The 26,324-nt window shown below is 32.2% G+C and overlaps 1 protein-coding gene across 5 annotated transcripts in view; it reads right to left on the bottom strand.

The window, feature by feature from the left end:
- The window catches only part of unc-13 (protein unc13 homolog), a 65,122-nt gene that overhangs the window by 2,922 nt on the left and 35,876 nt on the right, over positions 1-26,324 (bottom strand). For all 5 annotated transcript variants that reach the window (XM_085185131.1, XM_085185130.1, XM_085185132.1 and 2 more), the window contains 16 exons: positions 11,529-11,707; positions 10,887-11,037; positions 8,085-8,243; positions 7,480-7,605; positions 7,001-7,168; positions 6,538-6,651; positions 6,256-6,423; positions 5,849-6,070; positions 5,514-5,680; positions 5,075-5,219; positions 3,872-4,003; positions 3,365-3,508; positions 2,641-2,860; positions 2,317-2,415; positions 1,922-2,084; positions 277-403 (listed from right to left, as the gene is read on the bottom strand). In XM_085185131.1, the coding sequence (XP_085041257.1) occupies positions 277-403; positions 1,922-2,084; positions 2,317-2,415; positions 2,641-2,860; positions 3,365-3,508; positions 3,872-4,003; positions 5,075-5,219; positions 5,514-5,680; positions 5,849-6,070; positions 6,256-6,423; positions 6,538-6,651; positions 7,001-7,168; positions 7,480-7,605; positions 8,085-8,243; positions 10,887-11,037; positions 11,529-11,707 (2,484 nt within the window). The remainder of the gene's footprint in view (positions 1-276; positions 404-1,921; positions 2,085-2,316; positions 2,416-2,640; positions 2,861-3,364; positions 3,509-3,871; positions 4,004-5,074; positions 5,220-5,513; positions 5,681-5,848; positions 6,071-6,255; positions 6,424-6,537; positions 6,652-7,000; positions 7,169-7,479; positions 7,606-8,084; positions 8,244-10,886; positions 11,038-11,528; positions 11,708-26,324) is intronic.

Raw genomic sequence — 26,324 nt, 5'->3', positions numbered from 1 at the left:
CTTAATTTAATAATATAAAATTAATAATTTATTATTTTACGAATAGTTAATGATTTATATTATTTTTTTAAAAATAATGTAAATATAATTAAGAAAATAAAGAACATTTTACAAAAACGTTATAATGAAATTCATGTTTATCAAAAAATGTGAATTATTTTTTTTATTGCATGAAATAGATGAAATAGATAGCGCTGCCCACCACCTCATGCAACACCAGAGAAGCTACAGGTCTTAACCCTAGGTTCCAGTGTTAGGTTAAATAAAAAAAAATACCTGTTCAGCAATATCAGCGAGGCGCATAACAGCGACACCAACGAGGCGGTCCTCCCGCGCGAAACAATAGTCCCGCACGCACACATGCAACTCGAATAACTCCAGCTGTTCCGTCGCGCTTACCATACTGGAAATATACATGGCATAATTTATTTGATTTTAATCACCTTTTATTTTAATTATTAAGTTATTTTATTATAAAGTCTAAATAAAAAATATTGTTTAAGCCAGTCGTGGCTCAGGGGCAAGCATGTGACACGCGACAGGTTGGGGGTTCGATACTTTTTTTTTTTTTTATGGTAAAAGGACAAGGCAAACGAGCGTTAGGGTCATCTGATGATGATCACCGCCGCCCACGACCCCGTGCAGCACCAGAGGAGCTACAGGTGCGTTGCCGGCCTTTGAGGTGGAGATAGACGCGCTTTTTAAAGGTACCCATATCGTACCAACCTGGAAACACTGCCGCGGGTAGACCGTTCCACAGTTCGGTGGCGCGTGGAAGGAAATTTCTACGAAACCGCACAGTAGTGGAGTGCCACGTATCCAGATGTTGTGGATGATATTTAAGTTTGTGACGTGCTGTGCGGTTAGAAAATTCGGCGGCAGGTAGCAGGTCAAATAGTTCCTCAGAACACTCACCATGATAAATGCGATAGAGAACGCACAGCGAGGGGACGTCTCTACGCAGAGCCAAAGTGTCAAGCCTTTCACAGCTTACTGGGTCCTTAATGATTCGAGCAGCTCTACGTTGTATGCGATCAAATAGGTCAAGCTGATACTGGGGTGCACCAGCCCAGAGATGAGAACAGTACTCCATGTGTGGCCGAACCTGGGCCCTATATAGGGCCAATCGGTGTTTTGGCGTGAAGTACCGTCTCGCTCTATTGATGACCCCCAGTTTCTTCGAGGCCAACTTGGCCTTGCTTTCCAGATGATCGCGATACTGGCAATCACTCGAAACATTAAGGCCCAATATGCTGATACTGGGCGCGGCTGAAAGGGGAGTGTTCTGAAAGACTGGCGATACGATAAAAGGGGTTTTTTTTGTGGTTAACGCGCAAACTTGTGTCTTCAGGGGGTTAAATTGGACCAGGTTCTTTTCACCCCATGAAGAGACATTCTCGAGGGATGCCTCAACAGAAGACACAAGTTTATTTCGGCACTGTTCAGCGTTTTCCCGAGAAAGACTTGCGCGGCCGGAGTAAACAGCGTCCACCGTGCTATCATCTGCATAGCAATGAATGCTAGAATCCTCCAGCATGTCATTGATATGCAGAAGAAACAGCGTGGGGGACAGCACGCAGCCTTGGGGAACGCCTGCGTTCACGGGCATTTGATTGGAGCAAAAACCGTCGACAGCGAACTTGATGCTGCGCCCAGTGAGACTTACTTACTTACACGAGGAAATACAGTTAATATTTTCATTTTGATTTCAGTCACTCAACAACCCTCAGAATTCAGCAGAAAATGGGGAACGGAGTGTCTTTACACTAGGTCGTTAGGTCTGTTGACCCTGCTACGACATTAAATAAATATCAAAATATAGTCCAAAATTTTTTAACTTCACCTATTACCACTAAAAAAAGTTATTCATCAAACTTCAAATACAATTAAAACCCAAATAGTCAATTGCATATTAACTTACAAGTGAAACGTTTCATTGAACTTAGGACTCCAGTTGTTACTCTTAGATTTTGTAGCAAACTTCCTCTTCTTATCGGCGAGGTGAGGACCGATGAGGTTCACCTCGATGAACGGACGGAACATACCGCTGGCGATCACCCATTTCAGGTCGTTGGCTGCTACCACTGAAAATATAAATGTATATTTATTAATAAACTAGCTAACTAGTATAACCAATTTGACTCTTTTAAAAAAGTGGAAAATTTTGGAGAAATAAAGAAAGGATCTACTTCTATTCCTATATACTTTCGATATTTTAGAAAGGATTATAACAAAATAGACATAAAGGATTTTTAAAAATCTAAGTTAGATATAATTTTTGTTTTTTATATTTATTATTATTAAATAAATATTAACCTTTCACTGTGATTTTATGTTCGCCAGTGCCGGGGTGCGTGAACAGGTCTACTTGAAGCGATACTTCACCCACACTGCCTTCCTCCGCTACCGCTGCATCTGTAAAATATTAAATAAATAAATAAAAAGATATTATTAAAACATATTTTAAAATTTTTAAGTAAAAACAATGTACTGTAATAACATAAACATAAACATGTAATATCATCATCATCATCATCATCATCATCATCATCATCATCAACAGCCATCTGTTGTCCACTGCTGGACATAAACAATAATTATAATAATATAATAGTATAAACAATAAATATAATATATTACCTTGATTTTGCTGACTGGTAACAAACGTCCTTATCAACGTGTCAGTGGTCTGTGTGTACAAGCTGAGGGCGTATCGAAGGGACTGCAGTTCTGGACTCTTTTCCAAAAATGTCTTTTTGAGGCCATTACCACCCGCATGGAAGTATAACTTGATGGTATCCAGAGCAGCGTCTAACACAGCACATTGTTTCGGTGTTAAACTCTTCTCAGCTGACAAATGCTGTAAAAAAATATTATGAATTGAATTTACTAATATCAAAAAATCTTGTTTGGTAATGTTGTCCATGAAATTGTTCTTACACATCATTAGTATATTTCAATACAAGAACTATTTATTATAGAATTAATAAATTATACCCATTTTAGTAAAAAATCCAAAAAATTGGGACAAACAAAAATTACTCTATTTCGTAGATGCATTTTGAACAATGTTTCTGGGTTGATATCTAGTTATATATTATTACTACATTTTAAATAAAAGAAAACACATAATACTTAGAACACCACTTTTTAAAACCCATATTTCATTCATAACGAGAACTTTGAAACATATATAGCGTGTTTAACGGGAATTTGGATGCGATTCGAATATTGCTTATAATTTATTGACACTGACGTCCACAGATTGGTATCATTCCAAGGAGAGTATTGTGAATAAATAAATGGCTATAAATAATTTAGTTTCTAATAAGCTTTGGGGGGAAATATCATTTGGGTGACTCACCTCCTTCGAAATATCCATGACACCGGAGAGTGCATGTTTGACATCCTGTTTGCCGACCGTGCTCTTGAACAGTTGCGTCATGTCCTCGATCTTTGCGTTCGCGGCCAAATTCTTCGCATTATTCGTGAGATTCTTTAGCATCATCTGAAATTGGGGCAAGTGTTTTGATTATAATTGTTAATTTATTTTTTTGGCTCTGCTGTTGTCATTGAGGCTAGAGGTGACGTGCCCCTGGACACTAGCGTGTGACTAAAAATACGACAAGTTATAGGTTCGATTCCCACTCGAGGAAATGAAATATTCATTATGAAGTACATTTTTATATCTACACCAGCTTTATCTGCAGCTTCGCCCGCTTGTTCAAATGGAAATAACTAAGAATTGGGCAATTATAATCTGAACCTGCTTGATAATTGGTGTTTTATTGGCAGTATAACCTGCCTCGATAGCCTAAGACTAGCTCGTTCAATCCTATACACTCGTCAGTATAGATATTATTAAAATTACCGTTTTATCCGTCATAGGCGGCAGTACTACAGTCTTTTCAAGAATCTTCATAACAATCTTCCATAGCTCCTTCAAAAGTCTCTTCAATACGGTCTTCTCACAAGATTCAGCATACATTGTTAACGAGCCATCCTGTGAAAATATAAGAAAATTTATAAATTTTCTTTATAATTTATACACTAGAAATTGTATGGTTTTATTAATTATTTAATATATTATGGTATTTTCGGAGAATATGCTATTGCTAGTTTAGGTACACTCAATCACAAAAACACGCAAATAACGAGAGTACTGTTGAGAAAAGCTAGAAACACAACGGTTGTTTTTTTTTTTTTTCAATATAAAAATTAATAATAATAATAATAATAATAATAACTCTTTATTGTACACCCAGGAAAAGATACAAAAAAATACAATAAAATTATATAAATGTACAAAAGGCGGCCTTATTGCTTAATAGCAATTTCTGCCAGGCAACCTTAAGGCAGAGGAAATAGCAAATTAAGATATGGGTAGGGTGCAAAGAAAAAATATATATATATATATATATAATTAAAGGTATAAAATAAATAAGAATATATTTACCATACATAACACATACAAATCATACATAAATACATATAGCCGTATCAATATACATACATATAAATAAATATATATATAACTACTACATACATACATAGATAAAGATAAGAACTAAATGGTAAGAATAAAATGCGTAATGGCAGAAAAAAAAAACAAAAAAAAAAAAAAAAATAAAAAGGAAAAGAACCTAAATCTTAAAGTGACATGAAGTGTAACTTTAAACGACGTTTGAAAGTTAGAAATGTTTTGGCATTTCTGACATCTAAAGGAAGGGCGTTCCACAATCTACACGCAGTTACAGTAAATGAACTGCTGTAGAAGGAAGAAGTGTTAGAAGGTATTTTGAGGGTAAGATTACGTCCAGAGCGAAGAGAGCGAGAATGTGTGTCGCCCAAAAACTCAAAACGTTCTTTAAGGTAAGGAGGGGAAATTGGATTGAACAGAATACAGTAAAGAAGATGAAGGATGTGAGTATTCCTGCGAAGGCGAATAGGGAGCCACTTGAGTTTTTTACGGAAATCAGAGATGTGATCAAATTTGCGAAGGCCAAATATGAACCGAATACATAAATTCTGGTATATATATGGCTATCTTTCATAAAATTTTAAATGTATTTACCAATATGTCCATCAAAGGCCTTAGCACCTCGTCAGCCTCGTGGTGCGCGGGCGGCTGTGGCGCTCCCGGCACCGCCGCTCCACCACCCACCTTCTGCAGCAACTCCCCTAGCTCTTTCACACTGGCCGTTATACGGGTTTCCAGGCTGAAATGTATGTATATTTGTTATTTTGTTTGCAAATAATAATAAAGAAACAATATCTTATCATATTGGATATCACGTAGGCTTTAAGGTATAAAATAACAATTTGAAAAATGTTATCATACATATATTATTATCAAAATATTTTAGTAAAGGTGATAACATTTTTTTTTATCCCGCCGTATCACGCACATAGTATATTAGTGTTAACAGAGAGAAACTGGGAACCTAGATGTAAGATTACAAAAAATATCACACTAGTTATTTTTATAAAAATAAAAATAGTTATAAAAATACCTGTTAGCAAACATGGAAGCCAGCTGATCCAGCGTGCTGTTGAGGCTCGCCTGCAAATCGTTCAAGATGTCAGCCGCGTCGCGCTCTAACTTCGTACCTCCCATTGCTTCGAACATCTTCTCCAGTTGAACTCTTAGTTGTTGTATATTGTTCATAAGGATGCAAGCCTGTTGTTAAATAAATAAATAAATATAAAGTAGTACCAAAGTTATAAAATTGCTTCTTTCTTTACCTTATACCATTTATATTTTTAAAAATAATTTCCAATTGATTGAAAATTTATTGAAAATTAGAAATTTTATTGAAAACTCTATACCTTATTCAAATTAACATACCACTCTCTCTTCTTTCAAATGTTCCGGGAACTCTTTTTTAACTATGTCAGCGTACGCTATGAGCACTTTTACTATGGTTTTGGCGAATCTCTTCATATAACGCTTCCATATTTCCGGATCTGGACACTCCAGTTTGGACACTACGTCGAAACACTGTGTGAGCTGAGTGAACACATCCACCACGGAGTTACTGAAGAGAGCATGCTCACTCGATTTTTGGAACTGAAAAGAAAAAATATTTTAATATAAATAATTCAATGCTATTTTAAAGAAAATATACACCCAAACGAAAGGAATATATTTCTTACTTGAAAAATATATACTTAAATTTTATATATTCAGAATGTAATAAGAAAAATTTCGATTTATATTCCTAATTTTCTCATTTAAATAAACACAGTACTTACTCCATCTTTCTTATCTCTATTGAAAGCTCCATTGAGATATTCCAAGGAAACATCATCATTCTCGTTCAGCCACTGCATCACGAAGGGTTCGAACCACGCCGGGTACTCCGGCACCGCGCCGCAGTACGGAGGAACATCTTTTACGTAGTTTGTATGCAACCATTTCACCTGGGAAGTAAAATTTTTTTTTGTATATTATGTTTTTTTTAATCACGCTGTATCCCGCACATAGCAGGGAAAACTGCTATGTATATAATATTTATTTTATACAATATAAGATACCTTAAAGTGTAAGTTCATATAAGCGGAAGACTTGCAGAGCCGATGCTGTTCGTGTTCCTCGAGGGCGTACTTCATGTCCACGGCGAATAATGACCACATCGTTGCTGCCGATAACTGGAAAAATCATATTCCATTATAGTTGTATAACGATTTCACTATATTTTTTAATTAAAATTTTATTCTAAAATATTAACTACACATATATTTCACATTAGATTATCTGGTGTATGTTAAGGGCCTATAAGAAGACAGAACTTAGGGCTCAGGCTGACAGTTCTTTCTCCACTTTCAGCTCGAATTCGGGCCATAACGTGTTGAGTGGGGGAACTTAATGCTACACCGACTTAGCAGGGTCGATGAATGAAAGTTATTAATTGTTCGAAATGGGAATCGAATCCACAAAAACAAATAAAATCAAGATTTGGAAATACAGAAGATTAGCAAAATAGGTCAAAATCCATACCTGTCCAATATTTAACTCTTGCGGAAACTGGTTCAGTACTGGTGCATAGCTGTTTCTGTCTTCTTCTATAACGGATACAATGAGAGCAATCAGCTTGTGCCAAAAATCTAATGAGTCTAATTGAGGGCCGTGGTCTGCTGGGTCACGTTTCGCTTCGTTTGGATCCACCTTACAAAAGAAATAAAGTTAATAATACTGGTAGGTAAGAAATTGAAAATCAAAGAGTTTTAAATCTATTAAAATTAGGGTCTTACTCATTATAATTCGTAGTCTTAGAAATTGTCAAAAATTGGACAAATCAACCTTTAAATAAATATATGAAAACCATTCTAATTTTTTTTTCTTCTTTATGTTTACATTTCTTTAAGCTTGTTTACTCATATGAATAAATACAACGCTATTTTCCATTTAAGATTAATAAATAAAATTATTATTATTTAATAAATGGGAAAACCTAGTTAGCATAGCAGTATAGTTACCTGAAACTCTCGGTTATAAAGTTCATAGCAGTTTTCAAACAAAAATTGATATGTAGATCTAAGGCAGGCCTTGACACAGTCTTTGACTACTGTACTGGCTCGAGGTGGGCTGCTGAGCTCTTGCACCTGAAATTACACGTAAATAACTTACAAAAGAATATTTAATTTTTAATCTATATTATATGTAGTATTTTTTAATTTGTATATATTTTTATTTATTTGAGGCAAATTAAACATTTACAATTATATTATACTAGCGGCCCGCTCGCGGCTTCGCCTGCGTGAACTACGTTATTATTAATTTCTGTCTCCATGGCTACGTCCTAGTGACGTCTATGCAAAATTTGATACTCCTAGAATGTGTAGTAACGAAGTTTCATATAAACTTTCAACCCCAAAAACAACCCCTTAGAAGTCGAATATTGCAAATTCCCATCTTAGCGAGCACCTACGTCGTATAAATAATTCCACATGTAGTTTCTGAGATTTGGTGATGAGTGAGTGACCTTTTGATTTTATATGTATAGATTAAATCTTGTTTATTTTTTTATAATAGTCTATTATTTTATGTTTATTTATTAGGATTTAATAGAAGAATAAATTACCTTCATCCTGAAGAATGTGATGCTAGTCAGAAGATCAACTGTGGACTTCAGATCCATAAGTTTTTCAGCACTGGAGGCGGGAAAGTTGTTGCGATACATCGATAAGTCGATACGAAGCGAATTGTGCAGCTGGTCGAGTAGCTTAACAAACTTTTCTTTCTGTAAAACAATTTAGGATTTTAAATATTACATGTTTTATTAGCTTTATAAGAACTTATTTTTGTCTGTATTTGTGTGTCTGTATGTCAACTTAAGAAATTTAATTGTCATTTATATTTTTGTCTTTCCTAGAGTCTGAAATTTGAAATCGGTTTCCTAAAAAAATATACTACATTCCACCAAAAAATAAAAGATAAAATAAATCTCTGATATTTGCACGTTCGTATACGTAAATCCTAACATCAATATTTTTTATTCATGCGGCGAGAATCATGTGATAGTACCTTGTCGGTTTTAGAAATTCTCAATGTCAACTGATGCTTATTCATATAAATAAATATAAACTATCCGATTTATAGTATTTATCAGCGAGAAAACTTGAAGAGATTGTAATCTCTATTTTGCTACATTATTAAAAAAATAATATTATTTATAATTTTCGTTATAATACATCTAAAAAATTTCTTCAAAATCTACAATTACATAAGGTATCCACTACAATATTAAACGACTCTAGGGCCCACGTTCCATACATCAAGCGATCACGTCCAGAACGGAATATTATTGTAGGGAATATGCTCCAGAATTTATGCTCCGAGCTGCTTAATATTCAACAAACACGGACGGACTTACAGACTAGCAACACAATACAGTATTCAGGTAAAGATATAAATTTAGTTCCTTAGCATAACAATACTGAACTGCTGGAAGTGCTGTACGCTGAAACTTCGAGATTCTCATTTGTGGTTCACGGTTATAGAGTTTATGCTGAGAAGCTTATAGGTAAATAGTGATTTACATAATACTATTTAATTTATATGCATAACGTTGTATTCTGCACATTGCAGATTAGGATTAGCCTAGAGTTAGAGCCTAGATCCCTCGAGTGGAGATCGAACTCACAACTATCGCCTTACAGTCACACAAGGCCAAGACGGATTCAAATTTACGTGTAGTTCCACAAATTCTGCCTATAGGCCGATCTATGAATATATATAAGCTTTTATCAAAATGAATTCAAATTTAAAACCACAGCAGTCAGTGCAGTCAGGTATATTCTAACAATATCATCATAATATCATATTTTTATAAAATAATCAAAAAATCTTCAATCATAATTTTCATTCTCGCAGCAAAATACAGGTAATATAAATACCGGTAGTATACAATGTAAAATACAGGTAGTATATAACAAAGCGATAAATTATCCTTTTTATTAAGCAATAATCTCGATCGTTTGAAATTAGACACGTGATGTATCTAAAATTACATTAATATTCAAAGGGTTAGGTTCGTAAAGACCCGTTTCCGTAATAAAACCTACCCTTAACGTGTAATATAATGAACACTCAGATTTATAACTGGAATTTAGGGGTAGCAGAATTGATAATTATTGCTTTAATTTAGCATTTTAATGTGGATATATTACATAATGAGTATTTGATGGTAATTTAAACGAATTAAAGTAATCTTATGATTTTATACAAATTTCTAAGTAAAGGACGAGGATATATGTGGAAATTAAATATTTAATATTTTCATTTCCTCACATCCAATGCCTCCAGAATTCAGTGTAAAGTAGGTAACGGAAGTATCATAATGGGAACGGAGTGCCTTAACACCAGATACCCAGATTCCCTCAGCCTATCCTGCGCTGTGAGGGATACATACGCGAAAATTGTGATTTACTTAAGAAAACGCTATTTACAAAATATAAACTACGAATTTAGTGGAAAGTGATAGCCTTTATGGGAACGGTATGTTGAAATTAATCATAGGTTCCTAGGTTCCTCCTGCCTACTCTGCTCAGTGTGGAATACGGCGTGACGATGTATAATTGTAATTTACTTAAGAAAGCACTTTTGATATAAGATAAACTATAAACTTAAGCCTTTAGAGAAGGCCTTCCCTTCATTTGAGGTGGGGTTCTTGCAATTATCATATGTATTTACTCAATATTAATCTTTTTTATTAAATTTTATTAATATGCAAGAAAGAAAAGGCTTTTTATATTTATTTATTTTATTTATAAGTTTCATACATTTAAGTTTGCTTTACTTACAAAGTATATATGTTTATAGTATACGCCATTGTTAAGGAAGATATAACGTGAACAATTCCTACTAAGATAACATTTATTTACTGCCGTCCAGTATCAGTGGACAATAAAATCTCCCAGCTATAAAGTCAACAAGATAATTTATATATACGTATTTTATAGCGCATTTATTGTAGTTCTGTTGATATTAGTATGGGGTTTTTAGTATCAATTGCTATATCAATGATATTGGAAAAGTAGTATGAGGTTACTTAATATAACAAGGTTCCCTCTGCCTACGCTGCTGTGTGCGGGATACAGCGTGAAGCTGATTAAAAATCTTTAAATTTAATTATTTTTTAAACATAATGTTCCTCGTTTCCTCGTATATATTAATTTTTAATTCCATTTTAATATTAAACACAAAAGAAAATTAATTATATTCAACAAAGTACAACAATAAAATATAATTAATCTTGATAGTAATAAGATGTTTAATAATTGCATATAATAGGAAGAATTAAATATTTAAAAAAAACCGACTACTTAAATCAATAATCTTACTACAAGATTTAATTTTACTAGTAAAAAAAAAATCTACTCACCCCAAAATTAGAAGCAGCAAATCTATCAGAGGCCGAAACGGCAGACGACGCCGTAGTATGAGCGTAGTATGCGTTGATGTTAGCTAACAAAGTTGACATAACAGCCGGCACCCCCGCACACAGATACTTTGTTGACAGACAGTGAAAATGGCTGAAAAATAAATATTGCTTTTCAATTTCACATTTGAAGGTTTGTTGGCAGTGTTTGGATATGTTTAAATATGTGGTGTGTTTGGAAATAGGTGTAGGTTCGATCTACAATCGGGGGATTATATTAAATAATATTAATTTATTAGCATGAGTTCTATTATTCGATATGCAATGCGATTTTGTTTTTTATTTCGCTTGGTCTCTGCCTACCCTTTTCTTTGTCAATGATCTTTGAATCTATCTAACCTATATAATAATACAAAATTAGGTTTATAAGCAACTAATTAGGCTTTTTAGTTATATAAAATACAAAATAATTAATTAAAAACTAACAACAAGAACTACAAACATAATACTTCTATGAAAAACCCGACTTACTTCAGTTATAAAACAAAATCTAAAACCAAATATTTCACAATATCGTACACTCCAAAGCGAAACATAAATCATACACTTTGACACATATTAAAGTAAAAAGTAAATAGAACTCACGTCATAGCCTGATATATGGCCTCGATGCCGTATCTCATGGCGAACTCATCGACTATCTCTTCAGGGTTCTCATTGAAGTATATCTTCCAGGCGTCGTCACCTCTTGCTGCTGGTAGGGTCACAGCACCACCGTTCTCCTCGCACAGGTAGTGGAACAGGTTCTCGTGAAGGCACGTGTACTGAGAAAAGTTAATTTAAATTAATATTACTGGATATAATTTAGCATTAGTTTAAGCGCAAGGGTAAAAGCGCGACAGGTCGTGGATTCCATTACCACTTAAAGAAATTTAATATTTAATATTTTCATTTCGTTTTTTCGTTTTATTTTTCGAAAGATTTTAAAGAAGGATTTTTATTACATAATTTTTATCTCTTCTCTGATAAATAGCAAAATTCGATGGGTCTGCTTTATAAGTAGTAATCTCGAAAAATAATAAAAGAAATTTAAAAAAATAATATTTATTTTTAATATCTTTAAACAGAAAAAATACTGAACCTATTTTTAAAACAATAGTGAACAAAAGATTTGTGCAATATAGAAATGCACTCAGCTTCACAAAAAAGTAGCCAATACGGCGCTCATTGATGACTGCCAGTGGAATCCAATTTATCAATTTTTAGCCAATTCCGCAAAGGAAATACACGGAAATAAAGAATATTTTTAACAATTTTAATGCGTTATTGCACACTTAGGAACGAAAGATATCATTCTAAAAAATATAATAAATAATATTTTGTCGAAAATAAATAGAATAGAATAGAATAACTTCAATAATAGTTCTTCCTGTTAAGGTTTAGTCATACCTACATAAAAAATGTCTTATTAAAAATATACATATAATTGTTGACTTATTTATTTATTCTACTCTAAATTATTTCAATTCTTAGTTGCTTACACGTCTTCTTTTTTATATTCACGATTAATCACGCGCAGACAAAGAAAATGTCAAGTCACTTTGTTCTACAGTTTACAGAAAATTAAATGGCGGAACCTAACGCTGCAGAAATTAAAATATTAAATATTTCATTACGCCGAAAGGAAATCGAATCTACAACTGCCTCCTTTAAAGTCGCACCTTTATTGTGTCCCTGAGCTACGACGGTTTTCTAATATGTATGTATGGTAAAATTCTTTGTTTAAACAATTTTCATGTTTATAATACTATTATTTGTACAATTCTATCCAGTTAAGCCTCTATAATTTTATTTGCAGTAACTTTTTCATATATTTTTCAATATATCGACAAACATTGAATTCATATGGGAAATCTCATCGCGAGGCCAAAAATAAATTGAATTTACTTGCGTTGGACCCAATATGTGTATGTATGTATGTATGTATGTGTAATATAGTTTATGTTATATTAAAAATGCTTAAAGTTATTAAAATCTCGTATTTAATGGTTTTTAATATTTTTAATGATATATCTTTTTCAGTATTCAATCTTTATAAAAATATTATTATAATCTATTGTTTTTCCATTAACGTAGCGTTGTTTCTTTAGCATATAGTAGTCTAATTTTTATTTATAGTAGTCTAATATTTAATTTTTTATTTATTTTAAAATTACAGTACTGTCAACGAGTAATGGCCGCCTTGAAGTAAGATTTCGCATTGTTCTCTTTGTAAGAAAATATTCAAAAGTAAGCAAGCATTTTCAAACATTTCTGCTCAACCATTTGCTTACATTTGTGTGTATAATATACACTGGTTTCATTATATATATATATATATATATATATATATATATATATATAAATATTTTACAAGATTACGAGGTAGATACTACATATCAAATTTTATTGCAATTTTCCATAAACTATTTTTAATAAAATATTTCATAAAATAATTCCCCGATAATATTGGCGATTAGGATAATATTTTCATAAAAAAACAATCAAATTCATTGTTATATTTTAAAGTAACAAATTAAATGGCTCTATATCTATTAAGAAATTAATTAAATGAAAACTGCGACATACAAATTACCGAGAATATATGGGAAATTTAATTAAAGATATTTCATTTAGAAACAATGCCAAAAGTGATATCTGCATGACTAGAATTCCAGTCAAGATACGCGTTACTAAACTTGCTTTAACTAATGTAAATTAATTAAAATTACAAACAACTAAGGATGGTTTTATATATGAAATAGTTATATATTTTCAGATATAAATAAAAAAAAATATCAAATATAGTATAGTATAGTATATAGTATGTAAGTTCAATTTTCGAACTCATTTAACAGCTTTGCACATCTATTTTTAAAAAAAACATAACTAAATTTAACAATTAAGTCATGTTTAATTGACTAATGTAATGGGGCTTGAAGAATATATGGCTAAAATAGTTTGGTTAAAAAATATAGATACTAAAATAAACTACAAGTTTATTTATTTTCTCATATTTTCTTCGATTTATTATATATTTATTATAATTAAATACGATTTCAATAATTTTAATCACCATAATTTTATTTATTTAACGAAAACTATACTTGTGTTTGGATTGAGAGAGAAAGAGAGAAAAACTCCTATGAATATAATACTATGTGGGTTTGTGGGTTGGTGGGTACTAAACAGGTGCCGAAAGTACCCATCAACAAGTAAGGGCTTGAGCCCCGAGGTAGCTTAATAAATTATTTTACATACAATTATCATATATCAGATTAGGAATAGATAACCTATAGGCAGGATACTCGATTCTCTTGTTCCTGAATTCTAGACTGTTCGATAGTCATCACTAGGGTGACAGTATTACTTAACATTTTCATTTCTCCTCTCTCGTAATGAAATAAACCACGTCGTTGAACTCCGCCACACAACACACAAGACCTCAACAATTCAACGAAAAGTAAAGAAACGGAGTGACCATATTGACATAAAATTACTATGGAATATTCACCATGGAACTGCCATGGTTAATTAAAAGTTCCCTTCACGTGTTTATACTGTACTTATCGTTTACTAACGATGCGGCAAACTGATGATAGAGCAAGAATTCCGCCATTTTATTTTGCTGACTGGCGTTTTATTGAATACAAAATGGCGTTGCTGTCATTTTACAAATGGGTCACATTTAGGTTAAAAATATTATGCTGTTCAGTCGCTGAATAAATATATTCTAATATATTCCTAAACGTTCACGTACACTCCTTTATTCTGTTTATTTATATAATATTGGATTTTCGTTTTACATTTTATCCGAGATCACTAATGCTTTGATAGAAATCTATTCTTTAATTCTAATTATACCTATAGCTGAAAGAGCCAAGAAGCGGACAAGTGCGGGTTGGACTCACGTACGAAGGGTTACCATTACCTATAAAAACGCTTGTCTATTTTTGCTATGTGGAAACACCATTAAAATAAATAATTATTTTATATTAAACATAAAAACACATCATCTGTGAAAATTTCAACTGTCTAACTATAATGGTTCATGAGATTTAGCCTGGTGACATACAGACAGGCAAATAGACGGACGGATAGCTGAGTTTTAGTACTAGGGTTTTAGTCCCATTTTACGCTTTAGGGGACGTGTCAACTCTAAAAAAAGCCTAAAAGTCAAGATTTTAAAATGCTGGCAGCATGTAAAATAAATTTTACCACCATGGAATAATTTGAATTAATTCTCATAGTAAATTTATAAGTCTATAATTTATAACCTATACATGACAAGTTATTTATAAAAGCTTTTAACAAATAATATACGATCTATATTAGAGTATGCTGGAAATCGTGAAATCTGTAATCATCCAGTGATTACAGATTTCACGATTATGAATGAAATATGATAAAGCAATTAACAATAGCCTGTTTCCTATCAAACATAAATAACGAAAACTTCGATTAATAATTTTAACATAGGGTTTTTATATAGTAACAAAACCTTATTTCTAAATCATGAAGACTATATAAACCAGCCGGATTTAGACTAAACTGACCAGAACAGGCCGCTAATACGTTAAATAAATAATGGACTCTATCATAGCAGAGTTAGAACTTGTCAAACTGACAGTACTGCTTGCACGCTATGATAAGAGATTCACATACATTTATATAATTGTGAAAGTAATATATCTAAATTTATATTATTTTTTTTAAATAAAATATAAAGTTAATATATTTCAAGTATTTGTTGGTAGATAAGAATTTCTACGATATCTTATTTATTTTATTTCAATTATAAATGTAGTTTTCAGCAAGCCAATATACGATTTATAATATTTTGGCCACGTAGGCTCTCTGTTGTACAAAACAATTAAACAAAACTAACGCGGCGTTAAGTTCCAACATTCAACGGCTCAAGATATTAGACTATCTCTGTTTACCCTAGTATATGTAAGACAAAATACAAAGCTGGATGTATTTTCCATTATATGCCGATGGAAAATATTTACATTAAAAAGAAAATAAAGAAAAATCTATAATTATAATTTATTATTATATTAAAATCTACAATCGTTAAAAATACAATGTTGTGCATTCATTCGAGAATTATTAATATATCTATTATAATATTTTCTATAAAAACTATTTATTTTTAAAGCTTCACGCTCCATCCCGCACATAGAAGGGTAGGCAGAGGGAACCTGGGGAATTAGTATTAGGAGACTCTCTGTTCCTTATTTTCCGCCAAATAATGGTGACATTGCATCTTGGGTGGCGAAACTCAACGCCGCGCTTTGCCTCGTTACCAGAACGAGGAAATGAAAATATTAAATATTTAATTTATTCGAGTGAGAATCGAACCCAAACCTATCTCGTTCACAGTTCTATGCTTGTACACAATCACTACAACCGGCATCTATTATTTTTTATATAAAAATCTATTAGTATAACTAAATTTACACGATTAACAACTAATATAAATTATAAAGCTTTTCGCTCTCGCTTAAATTACCTTAAATATATTCGTCTACATATTAATTAAAATCATATTAGTTATGTTAATTTAAATTTGATTATAATCTGAATACACTTGTATATAATTTGTAAAGTAATTAATATATGTAATAGAATATGATAGCCATTTTGATATTAAGAGAAATTTGACTTTATAGACTCCCTAGTGAGAAAATAATCTTAACTTAACTATAGTATTTCAGTAGGGTAAGAACTAAATTGACATGGGAAGATCGTTTTAATATTAAATTGTAGACACGAGCTTCCTTCAGTTACTTAGATGTGTAAATTACAGAATTTTATTAAGCAAGGATTTTGTTAAAATTAAAATGCATATGAGAAAAAGATATTTTATGTTTTTTTAATAAAATAGAAAAGACGACACCTTAATTTTTTTAATTATCAAAAAAACAGCAACCCATCAACCCATTTAAACGATTGCTTATAATATTCAAAACGCTATACAGACTTCTTTTTAATATAAAAGTTCCCGTTACATAAATGTATATAGAAAAAATATTTTGGCTATTAATACTTAATATTAAAAGCCTACACAAAAATATTTGTCTCAGGTAGGAATCAAATTCGCAATATCTTCCTTAGCAGTTCATTTTCTACCACTCCTGCTCATATTACCTGGGCTGTTCAAACTAATAATAGCAAATAATTTGTTCTATTTGAAGACGTTTCTAGTAATTATCCTTGGACATTTACACAATTTATTATGAAAGCGACAGTTTAAAAAGGACTTTTCCCTTTTCTAATTATTTTTGTACTGAAATAAAGGAAAATTAACAGCTATTTCCGCTATCTTAATTGCTCTACATACGAGGTTCGCTAAGAATTTTTATTGCCGCAATTTTCACATTTCGTTTTTTATTAACGTTTTGGTTACATCTAGGACGTTTTAGATTAGAATAAAATGTATGTCAAAGCATTAAATTATCAACATTATTAGTTTTAAAAGTAAAATAAAATAAATCTCGAGTGAAAAGTAAATATAAAAAGAATTTAAAATCAGCAGAGGGAACTTAGTTTTAAGACATTCCGTTACAACGGCCTCAATATTTTTCTACGTACCATTAAAATAATATAACTTTTCGTAAACCAAAAAAAACACACATATTAGGCACCTAATCGAGCAAATTGAAAGAATAAATATGTGAACAAAATAAATATTAAACGAAAAAATCTTTAAGCAAAATATAGGAAGGTCCTTTCATGTGGATCAAAGGTACAGTACGCATCAGCTCAGAAAGCCAGGGAGACTGTGAAGCTTAAAATTCTATCATAATTCATACGGAACCTTAACACAGCCATTTTCAGTAATTGAGCTACCTATGCTTAAAATTACACTTCGCCGAAAGTATTTTTACATATAAATGTAATACATTTATTTCGTCGCTTCGAGGCCCCCAAATATATTAGGGATACGTGATCTAATATTGTTTTAGGTTGATAAATTGAAAGGCATAGTTCAGTATAACGAATTTTAACTTATTTTTTTTAATTTTACTTAAAATTAACCTAATAAGACACTTCGTTCTCCTATTCTCCGCCGAATTTAAATGGCGGGACTCAACGCTGGGCTTTTGCCTTTGTGTCAGAGCGCAGAAATGAAAATATCAATTAATACAACTTCATTACCTCGAGTGGGGATTGAATGTTCTACCGTCGCGTTTCACACCCTTATGCTTCTGCGCCATTATGGTTTTTATTATTGTAAACTGAAGGAGAGAGAGGATATTTTTTTACAGTAAAATAACAATGGAGTGGTGATCTCTAGGTTATCTCAAGATCATTTTCAATAGATATTTGAAAGTAGGTCAAAAATATCTTTCTTTAATATTATCTTTAAACTCTCACAATGAATAAACATCGAGGTTGTTATAATAGTAGTAAAATGGAATGGATTAAAAACTGAAATTGAAAAGGAATAAGATGTTTTTATTTGTTTCTTTATTACTTAGGTATATCTTTTTTAAAAAAATCTTATATAAAAATGACAAAGGACTAGAGGCCGTCATGGCGCAGCGGCTCAAGAGTGTGACTGTAACGCGACTGTGGTGGGTTCGATCTCCACTTGAAGAAGTAAAATATTTATTTTCATTTCTTCAACTTCAGTGCCGCCATTCAACATGCAATGCCTCCTGAATTTTGCGGAAAGTGGAGAACGGAGTGTTTTAACACTAGGTTCAATCTGCCTACCATGGTATGTGGGATATAGCATAAAAGCTGATTTATTTATTTACTAGGTACTATTAATAATCTTTTAAACATTACCAATAACAAAAAATATAGTAGAAACGTATTTTTAATTGGACTTTCAATTCATTCTATTAAGAATTAAATGAATAAAATAAAATAAATATCAATACAAAATATACTAAATGCTAAATGATCACTTTACAAGTGTCTCTAAGGACTAATATGAACAGTCGGATTGCGGTTTGCGGTGTGATGAGTGAGTTAACCGTGGTGCTTAACGTCCCATCCCCTTCGTACGGCATTCATATGGCTCGGGGGGTAAATATAATACATTAATATGAAAAAAAGAGTAAAGAGAGAGTTGAAATTTCATATTTCTGAAAACTTATCTCAATTTCAAAGGTTCTTCTCAGGTTTGATGCAGTAGCTTTAGTGAGCCGGTGGAGAATTATTTGACGTTAAAAAAAATGAACTTCCTACTTTGAATTAAATTATCCGACTTTTTCTGGCCTTTTTCACGTATTTCAATAATATAAATACCGTGGTTTAGTTAGCTATAGCCCGTAGTCTATAGCCTGTAAGAAGCAATTAGTGAGCCTAGTGTAACCGTCGTGCTCTTAATTCGTATAATTTCCTCTGAGGAGTGCTGCCGATATTTTGCCTCCGTTTAATTACGGAAACTTTATAAATCAACGAGAGATAAATTAGTTTAAATGTGACCTACGTAGGGGGTGGAATGGGGTATTTTAAAATATATTATGTACATTGTGGGTGGTTTAAAGTGTATGTAATAATTAAATATCGTTCTTGTCCTTGAAATGTAATTTTTATTATTGATTTTATATACAGCAGGGTAGGCAGAGGGAACCTTGTGTTAAAACACACCGTTCCCCCTTTTTTGCTGAATTCTGGAGGCATTGCGTGTTGAGTGGCAGAATTTAACGCTGTGAAAATGGAAATATAAACGTAAATAATTCACTTCTTCGAGTGGAATCGAACTCACAACTGTCGTAGTGTTAACACTAGGTTCCCTCTGCCTAACCTGCTATATGCGGGATACAGAGTGAAGGTGATTTTGATTTAAAATAATCCATATAAAATTCCCGATTTAACATGGTCCGAACAATAACGTAAAAAATACAGTGCACGAGTAAGTTAAAACAGTTCAAGGATAAGGGGAGATCAAACAAATGTAATTGACCTACTTCTGTTCAAATATAAAGATTGAAAGTTTCTGAATCGACGAGATCGCATTAAGTAATTGATACTCAGATACTATAGCATATACTAACATACAAGTAAGTATATATCTTCCATATATTATCGTTTATTTACTTAAAGGAATATATTTTTTATCACTGCCTTTTGTTTCACGTTTTATCCCTCATGTAGCTGAGTAGGCAGAGGGAGCCTAGTGTTATTTCACTCCCTTTCCCACGAATTCTGGGGGCATTGCGTGTTGAGTGGTGGATCTCGATGCTGCGCTTTGCCTCTTCACCAAAAGGAAAAAATGAAAGCATCAAATATTTCACTTCCTCGAGTGGAAATCGAATCCACAACCTGTCGCATTTACAGTCACATGCTCGTGCTCATTTACCAAGACTAACTTCTATCATTGAAACTGCATGAAATTCGACCTTTTCCACCAAAATTATCTATTATTACCCTATTTTTAATAAAATATGTGTTCAATTTGTCGTCTATTCTAGTATTATGTAAATCTAGGATACACTTTAGGAACGCTGTGATCCCCAGATCAATCTTTGCAAATCCGTTGACACGTCAAAGATATTTTTGTCGAGTTGCGAATATATAGGAGGTAATCTTAGAATCTAGATCATGTGGGGACATCAACAAAATTTTCCGATAACTTTTGTACGCGTAAAGTGGTATCTGAATATAATATTATATTGCGTAGAAACTTCATCTTAATATAATTTACTAGCGGACGCGCGCAGCTTCGCTTGCGTATTTAAGGGTGAATTCTAATAACCCATGAAACATGTGTTCAATGAAATATTTTTAAGAGTCTAAATATCAAATTTTATAAAAATCGGTGGCGATTTGAAGATTTTTCCATACAAACTTTCAACCCTTATTTGCACCCTTAGGGGGTGAATTCTAGAAAAGCATGAAACGTGTGTTTAATTATATACGTTAAGAGTCTGAATTTCAAATTTTATAAAAATTGGTACGATTTAAAAAAAACCTATACAAATTTTCAACCCCTTATTTGCACCTTTAGGGGGAGAATTCTAGAAAACAATGAAACACGTGTTCAATTAAATACTTTTATAAATCTAAATTGCAAATTTTATAAAAATCGGTGCCGATTTATTTTTTTTTCCATACACACTTTGAACCCCTATTTCACCCCTTTAGGGTTAAAATTTTTCAAAATACCTTCTTAGTGGATGTCCAGATTACGAAAGTAAACTTTTGTCCAAATTTAAGGTTTCTACCATCATCGGCTACGGCTGTGCGTGCGTCTTACCTCAGTCAGTGAGGACAAGCCCTTTTATATATATAGATAATAGGTTGTAAATGAATGGATGAATTTGGATCAAATTAGGTTGAATTAAATCATCTTCACGCTTTATCCCCCACACATCAGGGTAGGCAATGGGAACCTAATGTTAAGACAGTACATTCCCCATTTTCCGCTGAATTCTGTAGGTGTTGCGTATTGCTAAGCTAAGTCTTAAAATCAAATTCGAGTTTAAGGATATTTTTCATCCTGATTACACTTATTTGAGAAGGCCATGAGAATTAATATTTTAGGGTAAGTCGCAGTTGCACGACTAAATTTATAATAAAAAAAAAATATTGTATAAAATATTTCGCAAAATATATGGCTAAGTGTTTCAATGCGTTCCGCCAGAACGGTTCTAAATGGGCAGCGGTAGAGAGGAATGAAGCTAATGATATATATCATTAGCTTTTCTCGGCCTACCCTTAAAATATGAGTAGATTTAAAAAATATATGCCATATAAAAATAATGTAGAGGATCGAGGTAACCAAACGACGACACATAGTAAGTAATATAATAATAAAATAAACTTTGGAATCTATAATGGTTTGTTCGTTCAGCTTCACGCTGTATCCCGCACACAGCAGGATAGGCAGAGGGAATCTAAGTGTTAAGAGACTCCATTCCCCACCTGTGCCTCGACACTAGAGCTAAGAAATGGAAATATAAACGTAAGTAAATATTTCACTTCCTCGAGTGGGGATCGAACCCACAACCGTCGCGTAACAGCTACACCTTTGTGCCGCTGCGCCGTAACGGCCTCAACTTAACTACTTATTTAGAAAACATAAACATAAACAAAATAACGTAAGCGGATTTGGATTTGGAAATCATCTAACTCTATCCTATGAAATAGAAGGGAAACTATAAAACCTTTTTTCTTTTTATAAAGTGGAAATATAATTTTCATATTGAAAATTTCTTTTCTTTTAACCTACACACAAAATGTATCCCTTAGGAAACATTTTATTAAGTAAGAATTCAAAATTTTATACGCTGCAAAACTTCGGCTTAACTTCCATTAACTCAAAATTTTCCAAGATAATAAAAATACTGGTATAATAATAAATATTAAAATTCTCAAATTTCAAGCATGCAAAAGCATGATTTTCTTTATTATTTAAGGGATATTCTAAACTTTCTTGTAGATATTAATAACATTTTGTTATTACAGTGTCTGGATGGAAACATTAGACTCGAGGGAAAATTATTATTTAAATATTACAATAAATTTTAAGCGGGCGAAGCCTTGCATCAACTACTATAGTCAATATAGGCTGTAAAACCAAACGGCTGTCAACTCCGTCCATGGCATGAAGCCAATAATGCCACGCAATTTTGGCGACTTCAAAAACGTTTCAAACGTGACGTTTCAAGGGGCTTTGATTGACATCAATTTTACACCCTAGCGGACGCTGCCAACACCTCGGAACCGAGTGCCGGGGACGAACGAATAAACGAATTCCCACACTTTCACCTGGAACACCTGAAATATTCACAGGATATTGGCTATCATGAGACGTAAAATGAATATAAATGTTAAGATTTGTAGAATTTTCAATTTTCTATGACTTTGTCTAGTGAGTGGATATTTGTTGAGGAATATACTATAGTATATATGCGATAATTGTAAGTATAGCTACGATTTAACGATTCACATTTTTTTTTGACGCCGTTTGATGTTTAGCGATAGATCAGGTGGTGGTGGTGGTGATGGTGATGGTGGTACATTTAAAAATTAAACCAATTTTATCGCCATGATTGAGAGTCCAAGTCGACTGCAAGTGTAGCGACTCAAAATTAACGCAATATTTATCGAAGGCTGTGATGTTTGTCGCAGTATAAGAAAGTGTTATTAATTTAGTTTCATTTCGCAATGCAACATAAAAAAAGACATAAAAACAAATAAGAACCTAATTACCATTATGAGGTCAGAAAAGCCTCATAAAATCTTAATAATAATAAAAAAGATCCATTAGCAGCTAAATTTAAGCCACAGACAGACGTACATTACAACAGGAATGAGCTGTCAGTCATTTATTACGTTTTTATGTCACACGATTGTTACATTCATCTTCCTTCACTAGATACGACGTGAAAGCTGAGAGCGCGATTTTTGAAGTGTAAAAAAAAGCCTAATTTCTTTTGTCGAGACATGTTTCACTGAACCCCTGACAGTCGGCATGTTCTCCAAGATTTATGTGGATGCTTAAAGTAAAAAAAATGTTGTCATATTTCTTTTCATCCAATTTCCTTTTATTATCCCGCTCTATTATACGGGATAATTAAATTTTTGTCCTTGGTGCAATTTTTGCAATTTTTTCTTTGTTTAATGTTGGCTATCATGTTCGTGCTTTGTCCTAATTAAAATAATTGTTGAAAAATTAAAATTGAAATAATTGTTTTTTTTTCAGCTTTGTATGCAGAAGGGTAAGCATAGGGATCCTAGTGTTAAAACACTCCGCCCCTCATTTTCTCTTTTTTTTTAGAAACATAACCTATAAAATATAACTTGTTTATTTTCTTGTCACATTTACGCCAATGCAAGTTTCAATCGCCATAATATGACGATAAAAAAATCCATAAAAATTGCTGAATTTAATTTAACATTTCATCAATACCAGAGTTATTCACTTATTACAATTATTATTTATTCAATACATTCTCCTTCGGTTTCAATAAAAAAAGTATTAAAAATTCTTCTCTTCATATTAATATTGGCTCGTTGATGAGGATCCAGTGAAAATGAAACTTGGCTGTTATTTTTACGTTATACAAGTTACGTGATGTCCATTGTACTTGGCATTCTTTTGTTTTTGGGACTTGAGCTTTGTACCCCGTTGTCATTTTCAAACATTCATTATTATTTTTTGGAAATGAAATATTAAATTTTCAATATGTTTGTTTCTTTATGGAGAATATATTTGGATTGATATTAAAAATGCGTTTTTTTAGTATTTGTTTCTGATCCCAGAGTAAATTCTAGATGAGAATCAGAGTATTCAATATAAATAAAAAAGAAATAATTTTGAATTTATCGTCAATTAAAATAACTCATCCCCTCGAATGGGAATCGAACGCACAAATGTCGCTTTAACAGTCTGACATTGTAGTACTGCGCCATGATGGTCTTTATTACTTTCATTTTTAATTAAAAAAAATATCTCACAATACTTGTAACAAAGTGCACAAAAGGGAAAAAAAACAAATAAAAAGGCATGCATTCATTAAGTGATTAAACTTTTTTACAATTTTCCATATTAAACTTATTATTTCTGTTTATTCTCTCGCGAGGAACTTAATAAGCTCTCTGAGACGGTAATTACAGCTAATGGGGTCGTGAGTATCACACGCTAGCAACTTTTTAATTGCATTACTTCTTACCTTTAAGACAGCGGTTATTTTATATGCTTATGCTTTTCGTATGCCTTTTTTTTAATTACACTGATAGTAGAGTCTCGTTAATTCATTTCAAAGGTACTTACTGGCTTTGAGATGAAATTATTAAGGTTGTTTCTTTTTAATTAAAGTAATGTGTTTCAATCTAAATAAAAACGGGTTGTTGTTATTGTAGAAACTCATTTTTATATTTAAATTTTAATTTATAACCGACTTCAAACAAGAGAAACTCAACTATTTATAATAAAAAATATTTAGAAAAACAATCCTAATCAACTATTGGGCTTGTTTATTTTCTTTTTAGTTTTATTCAGTCGGTGTTTTTGTTTTTTTGTGTTGTTAGAGAGGCAAATTCAAAATAGTTCATTGTTCCAACTGAGTATCGAACCAACTAGCATCACGCTTACGTTGTACCATTGCGCCATGATGGCCTCATATTAGCTTAATATTTAAATGTTTAGTTTATTATTATTATAAAAAGATTGAATTAATAAATTTAACATTAAAATGGAAAAACTCCCATGAAATCCCTAGCCCCACAGCGCAATAAACAATTCTCTTCTGTAAAATAGAATTATATACCTACAGAAAAAAATGTAGGTTGAATTTTGCATAAACCAAAAAGTTTTATTACCTTGTAAATAAAATAAAATTCGCCCATATTTATGTACTCGAATCCCGCAGGCGCTAAAAGTTGTTCGCATTCGAAATGGTCGCATCAACATGAAATATTTCCATGAATCGTTATGGGTTTTCAATTCTCAAGATTAAACAACATTACTGAAGAATAACTTGTATAGGATTAACTTATAAAAGTAGGCGGCTTATAGAATTTAATCTAAAGGTAAAATAGATAATAAAAATCAGCTTCACGCTGTATCCCGCACAGAGCAGGGTAGGCAGATAGAACCTAGTGTTAAAACACTCCGTTCTCCACTTTCTGCCGAATTCTGGAAGCATTGTGTGTTGAGAGAACCCCCAAGACTGTCTTCAGCCTTATAATAGTAGTCCCAGGAATCCGTATAACATAATATTTCGGTAAGTAAGTTTAAGGGTTATTTTATATTATTTATTTATTATATTATATTTATTAAATTATATAGTGATATAAAGTAGTTTCTATATCGATATCAGAATTCTGATCGGTAATGAAGATCAAAGGGTTAAAAGGTAACTCATGTAAACTGTCATTTGAATTTGGGCTAGTTTAATATTATGTTACATAATATAAAAGTTTTCCGTATCGGTGGTTATGGTCTCGTACGATTTATTTTTTTTATTGTAAAAATATACGTTGAGGGAACTATTAACATTTATTATAATAATAATAAGTTATTTGTACAATGTAAATATATTTTAATTCTGTTTAAAAATTCTAAACTATTATAATGGAATTCAGCTTGTAATTATAATTCAGCTTGTATTATATTGTAAAAATAGCAAAATTTTGTATATTTATATAAGAAATAGCGTATTTCATAATGTCGAATCAAACTATAGCTTTGTTTTACTCCACTCAATAGAATCTATCGGTGTATCTATCTCTTACGCGTTTCGTTCTAGTTCAGTTAGAATTTAAACATTTTTTTAGTACAGAATTGTTGCATTTTTGCTGTGAATTTATGAGACAGTTCACTGTCACACATCGAAATATACTACACAGGGTGCGAAAGCTACATAGAAAACAGAAATATTGAAGTAATGACCTATTGAACTCAGTTGTTAAGTTATAGTATCTGTAGGTTCA

Source organism: Heliconius melpomene, chromosome 4 (assembly GCF_056956725.1).
Source record: "Heliconius melpomene rosina isolate 202511_hmr_F chromosome 4, ASM5695672v1, whole genome shotgun sequence".
In the NCBI taxonomy this organism is placed as follows: domain Eukaryota; kingdom Metazoa; phylum Arthropoda; class Insecta; order Lepidoptera; family Nymphalidae; genus Heliconius; species Heliconius melpomene.
The sequence above is the reverse complement of the archived record's forward strand: the minus strand, read 5'-3'. Positions and strand labels throughout refer to the sequence as shown.